Source organism: Triturus cristatus, chromosome 9 (assembly GCF_964204655.1).
Source record: "Triturus cristatus chromosome 9, aTriCri1.1, whole genome shotgun sequence".
NCBI classification, from domain to species: Eukaryota; Metazoa; Chordata; class Amphibia; order Caudata; family Salamandridae; genus Triturus; species Triturus cristatus.
The window spans coordinates 340,865,842-340,888,054 of record NC_140592.1 but is presented as its reverse complement, the minus strand read 5'-3'; the positions used below and the strand labels follow the sequence as shown (position 1 = coordinate 340,888,054).

At 45.3% G+C, this 22,213-nt stretch overlaps 1 protein-coding gene across 4 annotated transcripts in view; it reads right to left on the bottom strand.

The window, feature by feature from the left end:
- SEMA3B (semaphorin 3B) overlaps window positions 1-22,213 on the bottom strand; it is a 427,981-nt gene that overhangs the window by 97,951 nt on the left and 307,817 nt on the right. For all 4 annotated transcript variants that reach the window (XM_085625087.1, XM_085625088.1, XM_085625086.1 and 1 more), the window contains 2 exons: window positions 12,013-12,170; window positions 8,545-8,607 (listed from right to left, as the gene is read on the bottom strand). In XM_085625087.1, the coding sequence (XP_085481213.1) occupies window positions 8,545-8,607; window positions 12,013-12,170 (221 nt within the window). The remainder of the gene's footprint in view (window positions 1-8,544; window positions 8,608-12,012; window positions 12,171-22,213) is intronic.

Genomic DNA, 22,213 nt, shown 5'->3' with positions numbered 1-22,213 from the left:
TCCTAGAGAGCTGTAGTATTCTCCTAAGAAACATTAAACAAGCATTTGCAATGCAATAGGTCTCGCAAAGTTTGAAGATGTTGGTATTGTAAATGGCATTGTTTTTATCTATTTGTTTTGAAAAGCGTCCGTGGTGCATTATTTATTCTAGTTTTATGTAGCACTATGTTCCAACGTTTTATACGTCGCAGCGCTAAAAGTAACAGCTATTACAGAAAACGGCACATTGCTTTAATAAGTGGGTTTTAATAATGTAATGAATAAACGTCTAGTGTAGAAAAAAAAGGCCGCCATTGGAAATAACAATGCCTTTTATTTTTGTTTTCTTTTTAAAAACATAAATAAAAGGCATTGTAATTTACAATGCCAATAGCTTAAACTCTAGTTACTGCAAGACCTATTGCATTGCAAATGATTTTTTTTGGTATGGCGCACAATGTGAACTGACTGGTTTATGCAACGACCAAATCATAACAAAAGACACCAAGTTCTCAAGAATATCCGCACCTAAAATTTTTGAAATATGCTTCTACCGAAGAGAGATTATGCTGATCCACAGCAAACCAGTCTAGCTATTAACATAACCATTTCTGCCCACACTGAAAACATCTGTGTATCTTTGAATGTGTAAAAATACACAGACGTGTCAGACACTCTACACACAAAAATTACTCTATATCTTGAAGGCTGTTCATACACAAGCAAGAGATTAGACTCGAATTAATGCTCTCACTTTACAAAACAAACAAAAAGTAATGAAATTTCCAAAAATACACAGATTTCAAAGGCCACACAATAGACGCTTTTAAGCCAGAAATGGTGATAAAAAGGCACACCTGGAAAAAAAAAATACATATTGCGAACAAAAGTACATGTTTTGCCTCCCCACGTCCCCAAGCACCGTTATTTTGTGGTGGTCTAAGCTCGTGGAAAAAAAGGGACAGTTTGACTTTTCTCGTAAGTTGTACAACACAAGTGCTGATTGATGCTGCGTTTTGCCTTTAAACAACATGTGCTGCACAAAAATATGGTTTGTGTTCGCTTTCTTAGGCAGGCTAACATAAAAACTTTTTATAGAAAACTGCCGCCTAAAGCTAACGCCTAATAAGAGCCCCGGCCCCTCTTTAATGTCAAATTAAGCCCTTGGAAAGCGGATGTAACCAGCACCGTGAAAGCGGCTGAAGCTAAGCCACAAAAAACAAGGAACTGCAACTGTCTAGGTACACTTGCATTGTGATATAAGTTGCCTTTAAAAGTAAAATAAGCGCAATTGCTAATTGTTGCTGTGTTTTGCCTTTAAACATGTCCTCCACAAAAATAACGTTTTTGTTCTCTTTTTGTTGGGCAGGCTAACACAAAAACATTTTATAGACAACTGCTGCCTAAAGCTAACGCCTAATAAGAGCCCCGGCACCTCTTTCATGTCAAATTAAGCTGCAGGGGGCACAGAGGCGCATCGAGGCTGCAGGTGGGGCTCAGAGGTGTGCTGGAGCAGCAGGACGTGCAGATGATCAAAAAGGCTGCAGGAGGGTGGATACAGAGGACCATAAAACCTGAAAGGCTCAGAGGAGTGTTAAAGCAACTGGAAGAGGGTTAATATAGGCAGAGGCTGACTGCATTCACATAAAGAGGGTTAAGGACAACACAGAGAACTGACCAGAGGCGCCTGGGGTCGTGAAGCACGTTCTCTGTTTTATCTCGTTTGACAAGCCTCGAAAGCAGTTGCCGACCTGCTGTGCAGGGAGTCAATTGAGAACAAACCCGGCGGAGCGTGGCGTGCGCGCTTGGCGGGGGCGGGGGAGCGCATTCCAGGCGGGGGTGCGGACCCTTTGAAGTACGATGCCAAACGGATTGCATGGCGGCACGATGCACGTGATTGTGCGCGTGCTCGCCATGCAATCCACTTTTGGGAGCACTTTTGGGAGCCCCTTACTAGAGTCTCGCATAGCGATTGCTACGCAATAGCTAGGCGAGACCTGAAAAAGGACAAGCAAAGGAACTATACAAGGAGAAAATTGAAAACTTAAGGACTGATCAGCCAGCTCGGACACTGAAGTGCACTCCTTTTTAAGTGGATGCACACATGTTCAGAAAATGCTATCATTCAGAAGGCAAGAGAGACAATTACTGATGTCGTCTCAACTATTACCACATGCAGCGCGCTATTATGGATGGAAGCAGAGTGTAAATAAGACTTAGATAGACCAATCGCACAACACAGCTGACTTAAAGGGCATCTATATGGATATATATTTATATATATATATGAATAGGTTTTTTTTAATTACAAGATCCAGGCAAATAGTAAAGAAGAGAAATTATTATTGTGCATTCTTTCACCATCTGTGAAATTTCATGTAACAATATTCCTATGTATAAGCTTTAATACAGAGAACAATCCACCATTAAATGCCTATTGTCTTTAACATATGCTTTTCACGATCAATATATCAGGCCTACCGTGTTTATTATAACTTTTCATAATAACAAAATCAGGTCTATGGCATGAAAAATATTTGTTCCTCGAAACCAATCAAGCTTCTAGTTGTTATCATTTGCTTATCACCGTAACCAACTAAGGGCTAAAGTACTGAGCTTCAGTGTTCCCAATAGGCAAACATCAGTCACAAAATTACTAAGTATACAAAATCACAGTTGACAAAGCAAAATATCATCTCTTCTAAGAGGGCCTAATAAGGATTCTGACTGTGGAAATCTTCTATACCCACTTTTTGTCAGAGGGGGTGTAACCAGCACAAAAACAGTTTCCTATTATGTGGATTCCAGGTAACAAAATACCCTCTATAGGCTTGAATACATACTAATAACGGTGTAGTCTTAAATTATTGTTTACTTCAACATATGCTTTTCACAATCAATATTTCAGGTCTACAGCCTTTGTTGTAACCTTTCATAACACACAATTAGGCATGTAACCTTTATCATTGGCTTCTCGCTATACCCAACTCAAGCCTACCGTAATGAGTGTAAACTTTACACAAAACAAAGATTGGGCATACAGTCATAAAGGTACAAATATATACAAAATAACAAAAAATTGCAAAAAAATAAAAGTACTACTTCTCCTAACAAGGAATATTGTAGTGCATATCTTCTATCCACACGGTTTGTTCTAGTGGATCACCAATATCAAAACCCTTGATTACTACAGTAATCTGTAAAATTCCATGTAGCAAAATGCCTGCCTACAGATTTTAGCATAGTGGAATAACAATCCATCCTTAAAAGCTATTGTCTTTAAGACATGGTTTTCACAATAAGGTCAGGCCTATTAACTTTGTTATAACATTTCATATTAAATAGAAAACCTATGAAATCTGGTATGACATTTACTAATGAACCATAAAGTCTTTATCCCTTAACATTTGTTTGACACTTTATGCAATACCAGCCTATTCAACTCCTTTCAACAGGGCCTAACAAAAATCATCACAGTGAAAACAACCAGGGTTTGTCGGAGTGGGTGGCCAACACCAAAATTCTTGCCTACTACAGTAATCTGTGAGATTAAGTGTAAAAAAATCAGCCTTTTAGCCTATAACACAATGTGATAATAACCAACTGTTAAAGGCTTACAGCTTTATGAAATGCTTTTTTACAATTAATATGCAATGCAATATACTTCTGTCTTAATGTTTCAAAACAGGCATCGGCAATAATGTTTCCCAGTGCACCAATCGGGCCTTGTCTCCATAAGCAACTCAGGCCTACAGGTTTGACTGTAAGCTTTTCACAAGGCAACAGACACACAGTCAATAATTAGAAAGGTATAAAAAGTTACAGTTGGCTGAGCAAAATTCTCTCTGTCCCGAGACAACCTAACAAGGATTCTCACAGAGTGAACTCTCTATATCCACCGTTTGTCACAGTGTTTAACCAACACAAAAACTACTGTTTATTACTGCAATCTATGAAATGCCACTTAACAAAATTCTTACCTATGGTCTGTAATATGGAGTAAGAATTATCCACACTTAAATGCCTATAAACGTTAACATATGCTTTTCACAATAAATATGTCAGTCCCGGTGCCTTTATAACAACATTTCAAAGTGAAAAGATCAGGCCTATAACCGTGACCATTTGCTTGCTACCGGAACCATCTGTTATTCTGCCTGGATTATAACATTGGCATGGGCCAAAAAGTGCAATATAAACAATTGTTTTAGTGGAAGCACACAAAGTTGACCCAATCAAATCCTTTACTCAGGGGCACCTACATGTGGGCGGAGCCTAAGATCCTTTCTCAGTAGGGCACTTAAAACTGGTTTGTTAATAACAAAAGGTTGGGAGACAGTTGCACTGTCAAGCCAGACCTACCAATCAATGTAGATTAGTAGCTCCGGGTCTCCCATACTGCTCTCAATTACACATCTTCATTCTGAAGTTTACATTTCAAAATGGAAGTAGAGGATTCTGGGCTTGCAACAAATCCCTTATAACTGCCCTCCTCAGATCTGTGCTGATGCCAGAGGAAAAGACAATACTGTAAATGACCTACTTATCTAAGACACTTTAACAGCACTACAATGTCATGTGTGTGCCCCTGAACATTCAAGGTCAGGCCACCATACAGCTAATGGCTCAGCAAAAAATATTCACCATTATGTGGATAGGAAGCTCTTTTTCTATGAAAGCAAACAACTTCTGCCCAATCAAAATGTACTGCTGGCTACCAACATGTGGGTGGAGCCAAAGCCCCTCTCTGTAGAACTGATGAAAACTCTTTTTCAGGTTGTTCACATTGTCTAGCCACATCTTTATCACGCCAGACCTAAAAAGAGAACCACACTGTTAACAGACTGGAGGGCTGTGCCAGCTCCCAAGATAATGAGTGGGGCAATGCCGCCATGGAAGAGGAGGAGTATGAAGCACTGTACACAATGGTGCCTGAAATACAGACAGACTCAGAGTCAGAACTGGACCCAGCAGCCATCCTTTCAGCTGAATTCAAAGTAGTTCAACAGTTGGCAGAGAGGGCTGTATTTATCCACAGAGGTTGTCCCCGAAAGTGGGCGCGGGTGTGGGGCAGATGGAACGCTTTTCGAGGCAATATTTGCTCCCCCAAGGCAGAGGATTCTGACCCAGATCTAAGCGACTAATCCGCACCAGTTGTCACGAGACCACAGGGGCAACCTAGGGGCGGAAACTGAACTAACTGATGTATGGAAGGCGGGAAGTTTCATCGCATCTGTACTCTGGGTCGCTTAACATGCTGCCATGTAAATGTACACAATAAGATCTGTAAATGTCAAATGGTATCAGCAAGTTTATCAATAAATTTCAATAAAAATATATTTTTTTTAAAAGTAGTTTAATAGTGACAAGGCTGTGGGCATTGTAACAGGGACATTGGATATGGAGGCCACATCGCTCAATCACACGACTGAGACACGAGTTGGAACTTTGAACCTCACTGTGCTGGAACCTATATCTTATTAACGTTTCCATTTGAGGCCTAAATATCAAGTTGCACACTTCTATCACCCTTTCGTTGTTAGGGACTATCGTCAGAGAAATCAAATGTGCCCCGGTCACAGGACACACCATGTTTACATTTCTGGATTCTCGATCAGCAATCTAATGCATTCTGGGACTGCACTCTTGGATCACTTCAAACCAATTGAACTCAAGGACCTTATTATTGTAGTTTATAAACGGAAAACCAAGAACCAGAAACAGGGTGTCCTAGGAAAAATGGTCCCGTCACAAAAAACTTACCCAGGCACAGGACAAAATGCCTGAAGCCAATTCTTGACAACTGCCTTAAAGACAATTTTCTTAAAATAACAAATAATTATGATTTTAGAGTGCATTTAATGGGTTGGAAGCAGGAATACCTTTGCACAATGAGGAAGTGCTCAAGGTATGGAGATCTAGAAGTTTGCAAAATACAATTCTCAATGTGCTTTAGGCAGTGAGCGCACACAAAAATGTACAACTTTGCAAAAATGATCCTGAATCTTGGCGTGGTCTAACCAAAGCCAGAAGGCAATTCACAAAAATGTGCTGGTGTTTTCGAATAGTTCTGCAAGTGTTTGGGCGCGTGAACAATGTGCCCCAGAGCCAACCATAATAGCACAGGGATATGATGTCACAGGAGCCATTAACTAGTCAAGAGAAAGAACCACCTTAAGTAACCAGTTTTTCACCCGCGATGGAATGTTCTTTTTTTCCTCGAAATGCTTTCCATGCTCATGAAAAACAAGCTTTGCGTGCATGTGTTAAGCTCCGAGTTAGTTTTGTGACTTGTTGTGTGATTTCCCACACTAGATATAACAGCTGTAGGCACTGGGGAGGTAGTGAACCTCATAGATTCTTAGAAGCACAGCAACTCACACATCCATTCAGGAAAGGCACACCACTACCATAAGCTATTCCCCCACGCCTGAGATGCCTTTAGTTTTCCTGGACACATCAAGGTGTATTGAGCATTTCGAGGCTTCTCCTGTGGGCTTATACCCATGCAGATAAAGTGCTGCCTTCTTGTACTTTCTTCTATGAGTGAGAAGTCTGGTCTCTCAGACATTCTGCCGATGCCTCTCAGACCCTATGCCGAGACTTCGCAGACATTCTCTTAAGACATCTTACATACTCTATCCTAGTATTTCAGACATCTATCTACAATTTCTACAATTTCTTAAGACTTAATGCCCTAAAGTCTCTCTTTCTGAAATTCTACTACAAATTATTAGAGATTCTACTACAAGTGATACAGGGTTTCTGCTACAGCCTCTTAGCATTTATGCTACTACCTCTCACGCACTCGGTTAGTTACGGTATCCTGCTACAACTGCGGAGAGATTCGGCTACAACCTCTCAGACTCTGCTGCAAAGCACCAGATATCCAGATACAACCGCTCAGAGATTCTACAGCAGCCCATACATATCTCTGATACACCCTATTAGAGACTCTACTGCACATTCTCAGAGATTCATTTAACACCACTTAGAGATTTTGCTACAATCTAAACGTTTCTGTTACAACTTTTACCAGGCTGGTGTGGCCATGCTACGACCTCTCATATTTCCAGAGACTCTCAGAGTTTCTGCTACAACCCCTTAGAGCTTATGCTACAACCTCTCAAGTACTGCGCGATCTTAGGGGTGTTCCATAATAAATACGCAAGATTCTGTCAAACGTTGTCAGAAGTGCTGCGATATCCCAGGCATCCTGCTACAAACTCTAAAAGAATTATTTCAGCTTGTCAGATTCTGAAATGATGTCACAGAGATGTTGTCATAACTCACTGTATATTGATGCTATGTTGATGTGCAATACATACACACAAGAGCACATGACCTCTGTTAGTTTCTGCAACTGCCTCCCAATGATTCTTCCTAGCATCTCACATTCTGCTGTTGGATATTCTTCCCTGACATCTCTGATTCTACCATGATCTCTAAGACATGACGTCTGATTCTGCCAAGGCCTCTCGGCGATTCTGCGTCAGTCATCGGAGTTTCGTCCATGACATATTCGATTCTGCCATGGTCTCTCAGAGAATCTACCATGACTTCTAAGATTCTGTTGTGGTTTCTCAAAGATTCTTCCAGGGCATCTCTGTTTCTGCCATGGTCTTTCAGAGATGGCTCCATGCCATCTCAGATTCCGCCATGGTCTCTTGGAGATTCTATCCTGGCATCTCTGATTCTGCCTTGGTCTCTAAGGATTCTGTGACGGTCTCTCTGACATTCCTGTTTTTGTCATTGTCCCTCAGAGATTTTTCCCTGACATCTCTGATTCTGCCACTCTCTATCAGAGATCCTTCCATGACACCTCCCATTCTACCATGGGCTTCCATGGAAGAAACTCTGAGACCACAGCAGCATCTGAGAAGTCAAGGCACAATCTATGAAAGAACATGGCAGAAGCAGAATTGTCATGGAAGAATTGCTAAGAGACCCTTCCAGAATCTCCAGGAGACCATGGCAGAATCAGATGCCATTTCTTAGAGACCATGGCAGAATGAGTGATGTCAGGGAAGGATCTCCAAGAGACCAGGGCAGAATCTGAGATTCTGCCATGGCTTCATATATCTGACATCTGATTTTGAGACGGTCTCTCTGAGATTCTTCCATGTCATTTCAGGTTGTGCCATGGTCTCTCAGAGATTCTTCCATGGCATCTCGGATTCTGCAGCGGTTTCTCAGAGATTTGTCCACAGCATCCATGCTTCTGCCATGGGCTTTCACAGATCATGTCATGCCCTGTGAATGTGCCACGACCTCTTGGATTTAGCCACGACATCTGCTAGATTCTGCTTGGACCTCTCAGACATTAAGGTGTGGCCAGAAAAAGCCACAGGGCCCAGCTACCTTGGCCTGGAAGATGCCCTTGAATTCGCCCCCGGAAGTAATAATAACTGAAATACTTGCGGGAGTTGCCAGACAATGAAAACTCATCCGTTATCACAGGCTTTGCTCAGGTACAAAGCAGCCGACATTTCAATCACTCGCTCCGTGGCAACCAGACAGCCCCCCAGACACAGCTGACTGCGCAGAAATTGGGGGCTCACGCACATTGATGTCTTTCCCGGCCCAGTTGCATTCTTCTCTCCACTCCACCGGAGCCGGCCAATGAACCTGCACAGAGACAAAGAGAGAGAGAGCCCATGAGGGCAGGATGACAAAGCAGCCGAGCTCAACTTTTCTTCGAAACTATTTGCGTCCATTGTTAGCAATGCTGAAGGCTCATAAAGCAAACACAGAGCCCCACATGCCGCGCGCCCAGTATACCTCTATGAGGATCTCACCCAACCCAGGCTTTTCTAGCACTGGGGCCCAGCACAGCTCTGGTAATGCAGTTTAATCCTGATCAACAGTCCGTCACTGTCTGGCCACATAACACACACATACAGCCAAATGCAAGCACACACATGCACACGATGCTCTGTTAATGCAGTTTAATCCTCATCAACAGCACATCACTGTCCGCCCACTTAACACACACATGCAGCCAAATGCAAGCACACACATGCACACGATGCTCTGTTAATGCAGTTTAATCCTGATCAACAGTCCACCACTGACACCACACACATGCAGTTTAATGCAGTCACACATATGTGCACGATGCTCTGTTAATGCAGTTTGATCCTGGTCAACAGCACATCACTGTTCACTCACACAACACACACATGCAGCCAAATGCAGGCACACACATGCACACGATACTGTTAATGCAGTTTAATCCTGATCAACAGTCCGCCACTGTCCAGCCACATAACACACACATGCAGTTTAATGCAGATGCACACGATGCCCTGTTAATGCAGTTTAATCCTGGCCAACAGCACATCACTGTCTGCTCGCATAACACTCACATACAGCCAAATGCAAGCACACACATGGACACAATGCTCTGTTAATTCAGCTTAATCCTGATCAACAGTCCGTCACTGTCGGGCCACAACATACACATGCAGCCAAATGCAAGCACACACATGCACACGATGCTCTGTTAATTCAGTTTAATCCTGATCAACAGCCTGTCGCTGTCTGGTCACATAAAGCACACATGCAGCCAAATGCATGCACACACATGCACACAATACTCTAACGCAATTTAATCCTGATTAACAGTCCGTCGCTGTCTGGCCACATAACACACACATGCAGTTTAATGCAGGCACACGATGCCCTGTTCATGCAGTTTAATCCTGATCAACAGTCCGTCACAGACTGGCCACACAACACAGACATGCAGTTTAATGCAGGCACACACATGTGCACGATGCTCTGTTCATGCAGTTTAATCCTGATCAACAGCCCGTCAGTGTCTGGCCACGTAACACACACATGCAGTTTAATGCAGGCACACACATGTGCACGATGCTCTGTTAATGCAGTTTAATCCTGATCAACACTCCGCCACTGTCTGGCCACACAACACAGACATGCAGTTTAATGCAGGCACACACATGTGCACGATGCTCTGTTCATGCAGTTTAATCCTGATCAACAGCCCGTCAGTGTCTAGCCACGTAACACACACATGCAGTTTATGCAGGCACACACATGCGCAAGATACTCTGTTAATGTGGTTTCATCCTGATCAACAGTCTGTCACCGTCTGGCCACATAACACACACATGCAGTTTAATGCAGGCACACACATGCACACGATGCTCTGTTAATGCAGTTTAATCCTGATCAACAGTCCATCACTGTCCACCCATGCAACACACACATGCAGCCAAACGCAGGCACACACATGCACATGATGCTGTTAGTGCAACTTAATCCTGATCAGCAGCTGCGTTGCAGATCATAATTGCCCTCACATTTTTCAGAAACACATACAGATACACGCACGCCAGCACATGCACACCTCTGTAAATGTACCGTGAGCCTCACCTGCAGCACTACTTGCACTCCACTACTTGCCACAGACATACATGTTCTTCTTTCAGTATGCTCTCCATCACAGAGCACCACATACTCTGCGCCCAAGGCATCTTCATGAGGATCTCACCCAAGCCATGCTCTTATAGCACTGGGGTCAACGCTGCTCTGTTAACACATTTATACCTGATAAGTCATCCTCTGCTTGTCCATCACTGTCCAACCACATGACACACACATGCAGTCAAATGAAAGCACACACACACACACACACACCAGGATCTCATTCAACCAATGCTTTTCTAGCAGCAGAGTCTAACGCTGCTCTATTAATGCAACTTAATTCTGATCATTAGCCCTCTGCATCTCATCACTGACCCGGCAACTTTTTACAAACACACAGCATACAAACACAGCGCGCACACACCTCTGCCAACGTGAGCGGTGGCGTTTTTAGACACTTTTGATCTGTTGGGCTAAAAACAAAACTTATTTTTTTGAAATCTGAGTTTTTGCAGCAGAAGATGGATTATGTGGCAAATGCAGCAAATCTATAATTATGTGGGAAATACTGCGGCCGCAAGATCACATAATTCCAGTGGCCCTGGTTAATGTAAGGTATACAGTGCTGATCTAAGTAGGCAATGCTTACTTGCTCTTGATCATTATTTGTCTGGGTTGACCAGGGGCAAATGGCATCGTGGGCCTCATGTGCAACATCCAAAAGAAATCCTGCACAGATAGGAGGTGGATTTTTAATCGCTATCAGAGGCCTAACCTGTAATCAGCTCAGGTGGGGTACACAGGGGACAAAGGGTAACACCGATTGTAAAAGAGACACCCCGTCCCCATCTACATTCACCGGTCTGTCTCTCAAGCCAATAGAGACGTGTGCCCACATACAACCACAACTACAAATAGTTTTAAACCATTCCCTTATTAATGGCTCCCCAGGTGGGTGAATGTGTCATTAAATGCGATTTCATGGTAGATCGCGGGTGTGGCGTGGGGGGTTGGGGATTGAAGAGGCAGATAGAAGGATCAGAGATGCTCAAAGGTCTATGCGGGACAGAACAAAGCCCCCCGGCACCCCTCGACCCCATCCTCCTGTTTCCCATGGCGAGAGATGCCGGGGCTTTTCATACATGACAGGTGGAATGTGGGCATTGTGTGAAGCGTGGGGAGAGTTAGAGTCATCTAGGCTCCACATATTGCTCTCCAGACCACATCCCCTATGGCAGCATCTTGTACGTCCTGGTGCTAGCCGGTCAAGATTACCAACAGTTCTTGTCCAGGTATGGCTCTTACACAGGATATCAAGAGACTAGAGGTCCGATACTACCATAAATGACGAGACAGGGGCCAGGAGCTGAGATTTGGAGGGCTAGAGATAAACTAATGAGACTAGAGGGCAGACCGCCAGCCTTCCACAGCCTTTAAATAGTACAACAAATCCAGAGACTTGAACTAGAACCCTGAAATTTCCCAGGCATGCATCCGCATAGCAAATCCTGTGTGTAGGTGCTGAATCCTGAGTCGCCTGGCTTGGAGATAGTACACATTATGATGGCACCCAGGGTCAGACCCCGAAAGATCCATCTCTGTGGGGCCGGGATCATTAAAGGGATGCAGGGGGCACCTCACCTTTTGGTCCTGCTTGCTAATGTTCTCCAGGCTCAGGGAGGCCAGGTAGTTCTTTGCACCCACAAAGAGCCGTCCACGCTCCTCATCCAGTAGCAGAGCATCATAGCAGCAAGACCTCTCCAACTCATACGTTCTCAGCCCCGGGAAGGACTGCAAGTCTGCATAGGGATACAAGAGAGCCATACATTTAAATATCTATAGGTACACATAAGAGGCTTGTCACTTTCAATATACATAGCACAACACCGCGATAAGCATGTGTAGAGCACTTGAGGGACATATTTTAAATAAGGATGGGTACGTGAGCGGCATCACTGTGAGTCTAGATGGAGCACACAAGGGGCATTGTTGTAAATCAGGATGCGATACAAGAAATATATTACTGTAAGTCTACAGGATACCTCCAGTACATCACTGGAACTCTTCATGTTTAGTGGAGAGACAACACAGGAGATCTGTATGGGTACATGAGGGACATCACTGTAAATGGATGGGTACTTGAGGGACATCACTGTAAATGGATAGGTACTTGAGCGACATCACTGTAAGTTGGCATCAGTACTTGAAGGACATCAATGTAAGTCTGCAAGTGTACATGAGGGACATTACTCGAAGTATACATGGGTACATGAGGGATGTCACTGTGAGGATACAGGGCGCACACACGGGGCATCCTTGGAAATCTGGATAAAGTGCAAGAAGGACATTACTATAAGTCTGCAAGAGTGCGTGAGGGATATTATTGGAAGTCTGCAGGGTACATGAGGGACACCACTGTAGCTCTGTATGGATATTGGAGGGAATTCACTGGAAACCTGCATTGGTACATGAGGGACATCACTACACGGGTACCAGAGGGACATCACTGTAAGTCGGCATCTGTACTTCAAGGACATCAATGTAAGTCTGCAAGGATACATGTGGGACCTTACTGGACGTCTATGGTACTTGAGAGACATCACAAGAGTTATGAATGGGTACATGAGGGACATCACGTATGTCTACACATAAATCTGCATGGGGTACTTGAGAGACTATGAATTAAAAAAAAACAGATTTGAGACCCTTCCCTCTTCTATCCCTCTACTATTCCTTTTCAATCCAAAAAACAGAATAGCATATCCACCACTCAATTTAATTTCATATTGCCCTATACTAACTCCCCTCCACCTCCCCTTTACTTGCCCCAACCCCACACCTACAGCTATACACTTCCCCCCCAAAAAAGTTTCTAGACTCTTCCCGCCCCCTCCGCAATCCAAGTAACTGACTAACATATCCACCACTCAAATTACTTTCATATTTCACTATGCTAATTCACCACTAATCCTTTATGGGTCCTGGAGTAGCATGCAATTGCCGAAAAAGCGCTTCAACACCTCATCAGGGGTAGTAAGCGCTATATAAATGCAAACCTTTTTCCCTCTTCTATCCCTCCACTATCCTTCTCAATCCAAATAACTGACTAACATTTCAACCACTCAAATTACTTTCATATTTCACAGTACTAATTCACCACTAATCATTTATGGGTTCTGTTGTAGCGTGCTACACACCGAAAAAGGGATGCACCGCATCGTCAGGGGTAGTAAGCACTATATAAATGCAAACCTTTTTCCCTCTTATATCGCTCCACTATCCTTCTCAATCCGAATGACTGACTAACATATCCACCACTCAAATTACTTTCAAATTTCACAGTACTAATTCGCCACTAATCCTTTATGGGTTCCGGAGTAGAGTGCTACTCGCCGAAAAAAGGATGCAATGCCTCGTCAGGGGTAGTAAGCGCTATTGAAATTACAATACAATACAATACAATTAGTCTGCATGTGGTACATGAAGCATCACTGTAAATCTGTCTGGCATACACAAGGGACATCACTGTAAACCTGCATAGGGTGCATAAGTACATCAACATCACCTGCATAAAGATACGAGAGGGAGAGGACTGATAGCCAACATTAGACATGGGCGGAGAGAAAGGCATCACAATAAATTTGCATGGGATCTCGAGGGATATTACTAAGTCTGCATCTGTGGCGTAACGAAACCTGAAGGGACCCCCCTGCAAAGTACATGGAGGGGGCCCCCGACACACCACTCTGCCCCACCACCAACAAATCTGGTATATTTTGATTTGAAACCTCCAACATTAAATTAAATGTCTCTATATTCGCATACTCACAGTTGAAATAAGAAAGTAAGAAACACTCTTAACATATAAGCTACACCATTTGTGTCATTATTGTCAAGAGCAGATTATTTAACTGAGACAGGAATCAGAGCAATGCCAAGGAGTGGTCCTATTGTTTGAGGAACTGCCTATCGCTGCAGAACAAAGAACAACTACATAGGGTCTGAATTAGAATTGACATTGATGGAAAATAACTTGAAACTTTGAAAGACAATCCCAAATCTGAAATTTAACAGACTCGACTGACAATATACATGAGCAGTACACAAGATATAACCCAGTATCCTGTCTGCATGCCACACGCTTGCGTCTGTCAGGGATTTTGTATCATATTAACCACTCTATAGTATTTAAAATGAACTGAGGATGCAATTTCAATATCTATCATCAGGGCTTTATTAGTAAGCAGGGCATAAACAGGCAGGCACACAAGGCTGAGGATGAAAACTGCTTGGATGCTTCAGAAAATTGATGCAGATGTGTGTCTGAATTTATCCTTTCTGTATTGTAAATAGAGCTAATTACACAATTTCAGGTGCACATATTATAGACAAGTGCAAATAACACCATCAATAACGCATCATGTAGGATAAAAACAAACCATATTAGCAAGTACCTAATGACAGAATCTATACTAACTGTAGCTGGTGAAGCAAAGGAAAAAGTGCAAATACTTTCAAAGCACATAATAAAAGAATCAGCAATCCAGCAAAAAACAAAACTCAAGCGTGTTTTGTAAAGCAATCCCCCTTTCTTCTTGCATCAAGGTGAAAACACTTTCAAAGTGCGTGATAAAAACAAATCCAGCAGTATGCAGAAATGAAGCCAGGTTGGTCAAACAATTCCCACTTTGGTTTGTGTATGAAGGTGCAAATACTTCAATGTGACTGGTCAAACAATAACAAGCACAACAGCATACAAAAATCAAATCTAACCAGTTTAATCAGACTATGGCCCTTTGGTTTGTGAATGAAGGCGCAAATATTTCACAATACCTTTTTAAACAATAACAAGTACAGCAGGCAGCATCATACAAAAATCAAACCAGTTTAGTCAACCAATGCCCCTTTGGTTTGTGCATGAAGGTGCAGATATTTCAAAGTCACTGTTAAAACAATAATACGTACAGCAGGCAGAAGCATATAAAAATCCCTGTACTGTACCCTTCCCAGGCACACACACATCTAGCGCAGTCACTGCTCCTGCGCAGCACTGCCATGAGTAACTTACGACACTGGTGTATCTCCTCTATCAGCCACCCAACTACACTCCTCTCTCGCCTCTCTGCCATTGTCACACTGTCTATCACTTCATGGAACATTCCCCTTTCTCTCATTTTTTCGTAGCACCTTCCCTGTCCTCTCTCTTTGTTCCTCTCTCCTTCCTCCTATCCTTCCGTCTCTGTTTCAAGTCCCACCTCGTCTTCCTCTCCTGTGATTCTCGCCTGGTTTCCAGTGTTCATGTGATCTGATTCCAGGCAGAGAATATGTTAAGTGGCTTTCAGAATATGGAATCATGTGTGTGCCTGGACCCTCCATGTAACACTTGCTCCTTATTGACTGCAAGCACAGCATGGACCAGAAGTCTGGCCCTAGAATGCTGTGCAGCTGGAAAGGCAGCAACACTCTGAATTAACTAGCAAAGTGTCTTTGTGTTCACTCACTGCAGGTCCGGCACAGGGATTGTTTATTGACAGCAACTAGTGTAAGGATTTCCATTGCTTCTGGTCAGAGCACTTCATGCAGAGAATTAGTCAAACTGCAAAGTGCTAGTCCTGTTGGAGTGTCTATATTCCAACAGCAAAAGACAGACGAGATCTAGGACTGTGGCCCTCTGGAAAGACTGAGGGAACATTGTGAAATGTTGTTTGCCTTCTTCCTGGGTCACATATGGAATTGTCGCAATTTGAGGAAGGTTTGTTCACATAACGTGGAAGGAATCATCATAGACTGCTCATCCACAGAGGGACAGGAATTCTCTCTTCAACTTTCAAAGCCACCATTCCAGCTTCCAGCTATTTGGGAAAAAACCTTTTAGTAAGGCAATCTTTAAGAATCAGGAGGAAAGGGTGTAAATTGAGCATCGTTGAGTCCCAATCAGAAATATTAACCTCTTCGACGCCGATGACGGAACGGTTCCGTCATGCACGTCGGTTGGGCTGTGCTTATGACGGAACCGTTCCGTCATGGCCCCGCCCGCGCTCCGAACTTTCAGCACCGCGCGGGAATCCGCGCAGCGCTGAAGAGGTTAAGCAACAAAGTACTACAAAGAATCAATCCTAAGAAACGTATTCATAAAGCTCGGAAATGAGCCAGGAACAATCATATAATAGCCTCGTGAAAACACATATTAGACCTATTAACAATAGGCTCACATGTCCCACCATCTTCTCTACAATAATTGAAAGACTTAAACTATAATTATTAACACTGGAAGATGCCTCAAAACAGGTCCTCTAACAAATGAAAAAACACAGTTTGCTTTTAAAAGAGGAAACACGTGTGAACATGTAGAACATGTGAGACAAAGTCATTCACACAGTATCACTACACAAAGGAGACTTTGGCATGCTCCCCTCAGTTCTTTTAAAACATATTGAACCCTGCAAGACCATGGATACGGGCCTGAGATCTACTCGGAAACAACAATGACATGCCACTAGTAACAGTGGGAACTATCGCCAAGACATTTGTGAACTAGGCCCCTCCACCACGTGCTGAACCTGCTGCACCACAACAGCTGAAACAAACGCTACTCTATTATTAACCCGTTCCGTGCTCATGACGGAACCACGCCGTCATGAGCCACGGGCGCCGTGTGCTCATGACGGAGTGGTTCCGTCATGCTGCGGCCGTTGGCGGCCGCTCCGCCCATGCGGCGCTAATTCCCCGCCTGTGCGGGCGATTAGCGCAAGTGGGTGGAGTCATGACGGAACCACTCCGTCATGAGCACAGCTCGCCCGTGACTCATGACGGCGTGGTTCCGTCATGAGCACAGCGGCGCCGCACTGCCCCCAAACCCCGGCCCCCAAATTCGCGGCGCAGCGAAGGGGTTAAAAGAAAAATGTTTCCTTCCTACCTAACAACTCGAACCAACTTAAAACTTTGGGAAAAGGAAGCCCCTGCACTTCGAGGAAAGCCAAGCCGATAGTGTGTCTCAACTCAGTGCTACACCATGACCCTGATGCTGTGGGCCACCCTGAGGTGTCCACCTGTCGAGGTCAGGGAGCACAATCAAACTCAAGCCGGCGGCACGGGCAGCAACTCCTGGGCGCCCAGGTCCATTGGCAGGAAATTGAGAAAAAAAACACATAATGATGCCTGCCTGGCATGGAGTCTGGACCGTGCAACATAGTCGGAGTCTGTTCACGTGACGTCTCACGGAATCTCACTGTAGTTCATTTTCGGCCGTAGAGGACAGAATACTTACACTGTCCTGACAGTTCAAGAGCTGCTGCACGTCGCCTCACGCTTCCGTTGACCTCACTTGACCTAACAGTTCTGCCCGCCATTTTGCAATACAATATCAGCCAGATTTACAGTATGCATACTCATAGCCGCCAAGGTTTCAGATTGGTATGTGTGACATATTCATAATTTCAGTGAAATTCTGAGTGACATTTCAATGACTTTGAGTGACATTTTCTTGCAAGCAAAAGTAAGTAATGAAGCTGACGAGGGAAACATAAATATCACAAATTACAACCGTTTGACCAACGAGAAACTCTAAAAACTCACCAAACTAAAGTGTGCTAATGGTAGGCAGCTGAAAAATTAGCAGAGTACTGCAGAGTCAGACTGCGTGACCGCACAGTTGTAGTTGTTTCTGTGTTTGCTGCGGTTTTCATGACTGTTCGCTCATGGCTTTTTTTTTGTACCACCAATCCATAATGGTAATGAATTTATCGACCTTGAAAAGAAGAAAGGTTGTGGAGGTCCTAATATGATCCAAATCTGTGTCTTGCAGGCTAGACACAGATTAGTAGTGTGTTCCTAATACACTGAAGCTTGCTAAGGGAATAGCCACTTTCTCTAAAAAAATACCCATAAAGAAACTTTTTATGAAAAACGTAATATTGATACAGTCTGCAACGTACTACAAATCATTATACATAGTTTTGAAATAATAAAGTAATTTAATGTAAAATATGTTATTTAAAGGTTTTTATTTGTGCAAATAAGGAGGCAAAAGTCACTGAATGTCAATGATATTAGTGGTTTGATAAATAAAGATGTTGGGACTACAGAAAAGTTATTGCTTGCTATATTATTTTAGTTCTGTCAGATTCGTCCATGTGCAAATATCACACAAGTGCTTCAAGGCACTGTAAAGCAGACATTGCCTAAAATAAACACGTACAAATAAAAGTATTTCATGGCTACAATAATCCTCAGCCCCACGGCCCATAATTCTACCAGTCCAAGCAAATTCAAGCTCTCACTTCATTCCATTCTCGGTACCTGCTAAAAACCTCCGAGGACTTTGAAACTTTCTGAACTACCTATGCGCATCAGAAGCACACAAGGCACGCTGAAAAATAGAATATTGAGCTGGATTTCTGTCGGGCTCCTGGGGATTTTAGTTTCTAAAATCTTAAATTAAAATTCAACCACGACGACAAAGTTATGTAGTAGTATTGTAATTTAACTGTACGAAAGTCGCTAATGGATCGAACGAGATGCCTGACTGACCTCAAGGCCCTCTTTCACGTCGATCTGATCGCTCCGCACTAGTCACAAATCAACCCAGTAGCAGAGACTAAAAAGCGCCTCTGCACACCATATAAGAGTTTCAAACGTAAGTTTAACCAGTAAAAAAAATTATTATAAAACGACAGTGTAGAGAGCCACTCGGCCTCTACACTACAATGTATACACTACTACACGCATCCCCACACCCCTCGAGGCGGGCTCGCCCCGAGGGTATAAATAAAGTCACCGGAAGACCGCTCGGGGTCTTTCCGGCTAATCAGTAATCTGGCCTACCGTGCATCTGTCTGCGCCAGCGTAGCGTTCCAGTGTGGCCAGCTCCAGGTCACCACATTTGGCGACGAGGCCGGAGGTCCCGCTGCGTGCCGCCAGCGATATCGCTGCCCCCGCGGCGTCATCGGAGCCCACCCGAGAAGCTCAGTCGCCGCCGGCGCCCTCGGCAGGCCGTGCCCCTCTCTGGAGGCATCCCTGCTACCCTGCTCCTCTGCGCCGCCCGCGCGTGTCTCTCCCTGTCGGGGACACGCTGCAAGGGCATGGCGCGTCATCACGTGAAGCCTGCATCAACTTCGGAGGCGCTGCCTCAGCGAATCTCTGGCTGCGGCCGCTACGCACGCCTTTGCCAGAGCGGTGTGCTCTACACGTGGCGGCCAGAGCACCCTCCCCGCGAGCAGCAGAACGGAGACTGCGCGTTCAAGCGCCGGGCAACACAAAAGAAAAAAAAATATGACTATTAAGGCCGGAGCAGGTGGTGCTGATCCCACACAACAAGCAGTGGCAAAGACAAGTCCTGGGAGCTGCACTAACAAGCACTGACAACAGCAAGTTCTCCTGCACATCAAGCATTGGCAGTGACAAGCTGTGGGCTGGGAGGCCCTCCAGGTGCTGCATCACACCGTCCTGCGGTAGGTGTGCACTTTCTTTACCCCCCCCCTAACTGCCTGAAGTCGCCAGCGGAGGTAGGAGATTTGTGCGGAGGAGTGTGTGCGCCCGCCACGCGCTTTGTGTCCTGTAGCCTCTGACCCAGCACAGCCCAGCTGCCCCACGAGTACGGCACCAGGCGTAGGCGCGACTGCCTGCCACGATGAGCAACACACCGCCCGCTGGCAACAACCCCCAGCCGCCCCAACAAGCAGCCCAGGGTGGTGGAGGAGCACAGGCCGCAGATATACGCCGCCACCACGCCACAACCAACCCACTCCCGCCATTTAGCGAACTGGCGGATCCAGCCACGGCGGCGCCACGTTGGAAGGCGTGGGTCGTTCAACTCAATAACTATTTCACTGGGACACAGGAAACGGATGATACAGTGAAGCGCTCCCTGCTTATCTTCTACGGGGGACCTGAGATTTATGATCTTTTCGAGACCCTTCCTAACACAGGCAACGCGGACAATTACGACGCCGCAGTGGCGGCTCTCAATCGGCATTTCGATCTGAAGCTGAACCTGGACTTTGGGAAATTCAAATTCCGGCGCTCCCTCCAGTTAGGAGATGAATCCATTGATATGTTCCACGCGCGCCTGCGGAAGTTGGCAGCTACATGTGAATTTGCTGATCAAAGGGAGGAAATAAGGAGTCAGATCATACTTGGATGTAAGTCAATTTTGCTAAGAAAACAGATACTGCGCCAGCCGGGCATCACGCTGGACCAGATCCTGGTGTTGGCCCGGTCACATGAACTCTTGGATGTCAGGGCAGAGGAGATGGCCGCCGCCCTTCACAAACCGCCCCCAGACAGAGCACCGCACGGGCTCCTCAAGTCAAAGAGGAACACGTAGACGTCATCCGGAGAAGGCCAACGCCCGCGCCGGTCAGGGCACGACCGCCACCTGGAGGACTCTGCGGAAACTGCGGGTAAGAGCACCCCCTCACAGCCACGTGCGGAGCGAAAGGGCGCGAATGCTCCCGCTGCGGGAGAATGAACCATTACGCGAAGGTATGCCGCAGTAGCCAGCCACGACCTGCTCCGAGAAGACCGAGGGGGTTCACGCAAAGAGTCAAGCAGCTGTCGATTGCCGAATCAGACGAACCCGAGAAGGGGGTGACGCACCACCAAAACCTTGACCTGGAAGATGAAGACGACGAGGTATATTATGTGTCGTTCGTAGGGCAGTCAGGAAGTCGACGGAGGCCGCCACCCATGTGCTCAGTCAGGATACTCGGCACTGATCTTCAAGCGCTCATTGACACCGGAGCGACGGTAAATGTCATGGACTCCCATCAATTTGAGGCTCTGGAACACCGACCCCCTCTACTACCGACTAAAGCGAGAATATATGCATATGGAGGAGTCGACCCCCTCCCCCTGAGAGGCACTTTTGAGACAACAGTCGCCAGCGGCTCCCTCACCACCGTGGCCAGATTCCACGTGACAGAGGGAAGGAAGGGCACCCTCCTAAGCTGCCATACGGCCGAAGATTTAGGTCTCGTGTTCTTCACGAACGAAGTGCATGACGCACACGCTGAGGACATATTGAGAGAGTTCCCCGAGCTGTTCACGGGGCTGGGGAAACTGAAAGGAAAACAATTCAGACTCCACATAGACCACACAATCAGGCCAGTGGCCCTCAGACACCGAAGAGTACCCTATAACTTGAGGCCCCAGGTTGAAGCAGAGTTGGCAAAACTCGAGGCACTGGACGTCATCGAGAAAGTCACCGGTCCCTCGCCCTGGGTGTCCCCGCTAGTGGTCGCTCCGAAGCCAAAACAGCCAGGAGCCATCAGTCTGTGTGTAGATATGAGGCTACCCAATGCAGCCATTAAGAGAGAGCGCCATGTGACACCTACCATGGACGACATTGTAGCGGACCTTAACGGCGCGAAATGGTTTTCGAAATTAGACCTCAACGCGTGGTACCATCAATTGGAGCTGGAACCGAGCAGTAGGTACATCACGACATTCGTGACACACGTGGGCCTCCGAAGGTATAAACGTCTCAGTTTCAGAGTTTCTTCGGCGGCGGCGGTATTTCAGAATGCCATTAGAGAAACCCTGTCAGGCCTGACAGGAGTGATTAATCTAAGCGACGATATTCTCGTATTTTCGTGTACACTAGAAGAGCACCATGCCCAGCTGAGAGCAACACTCGAACGGCTTAGGGACCATGGCCTCACACTGCACAAGGAGAAGTGTGTTTTCTATCAGGAATCCATTGATTTCTTTGGCTACACATTCACACGAGAAGGCCTGAAAGTAGACCCGAATAAAGCACTCGCCCTTCGGTCGGCGAGCATCCCCATGTCACCCACTGAAGTGAGGAGTTTCCTTGGGATGGCGACATATTGTGGAAGATTCA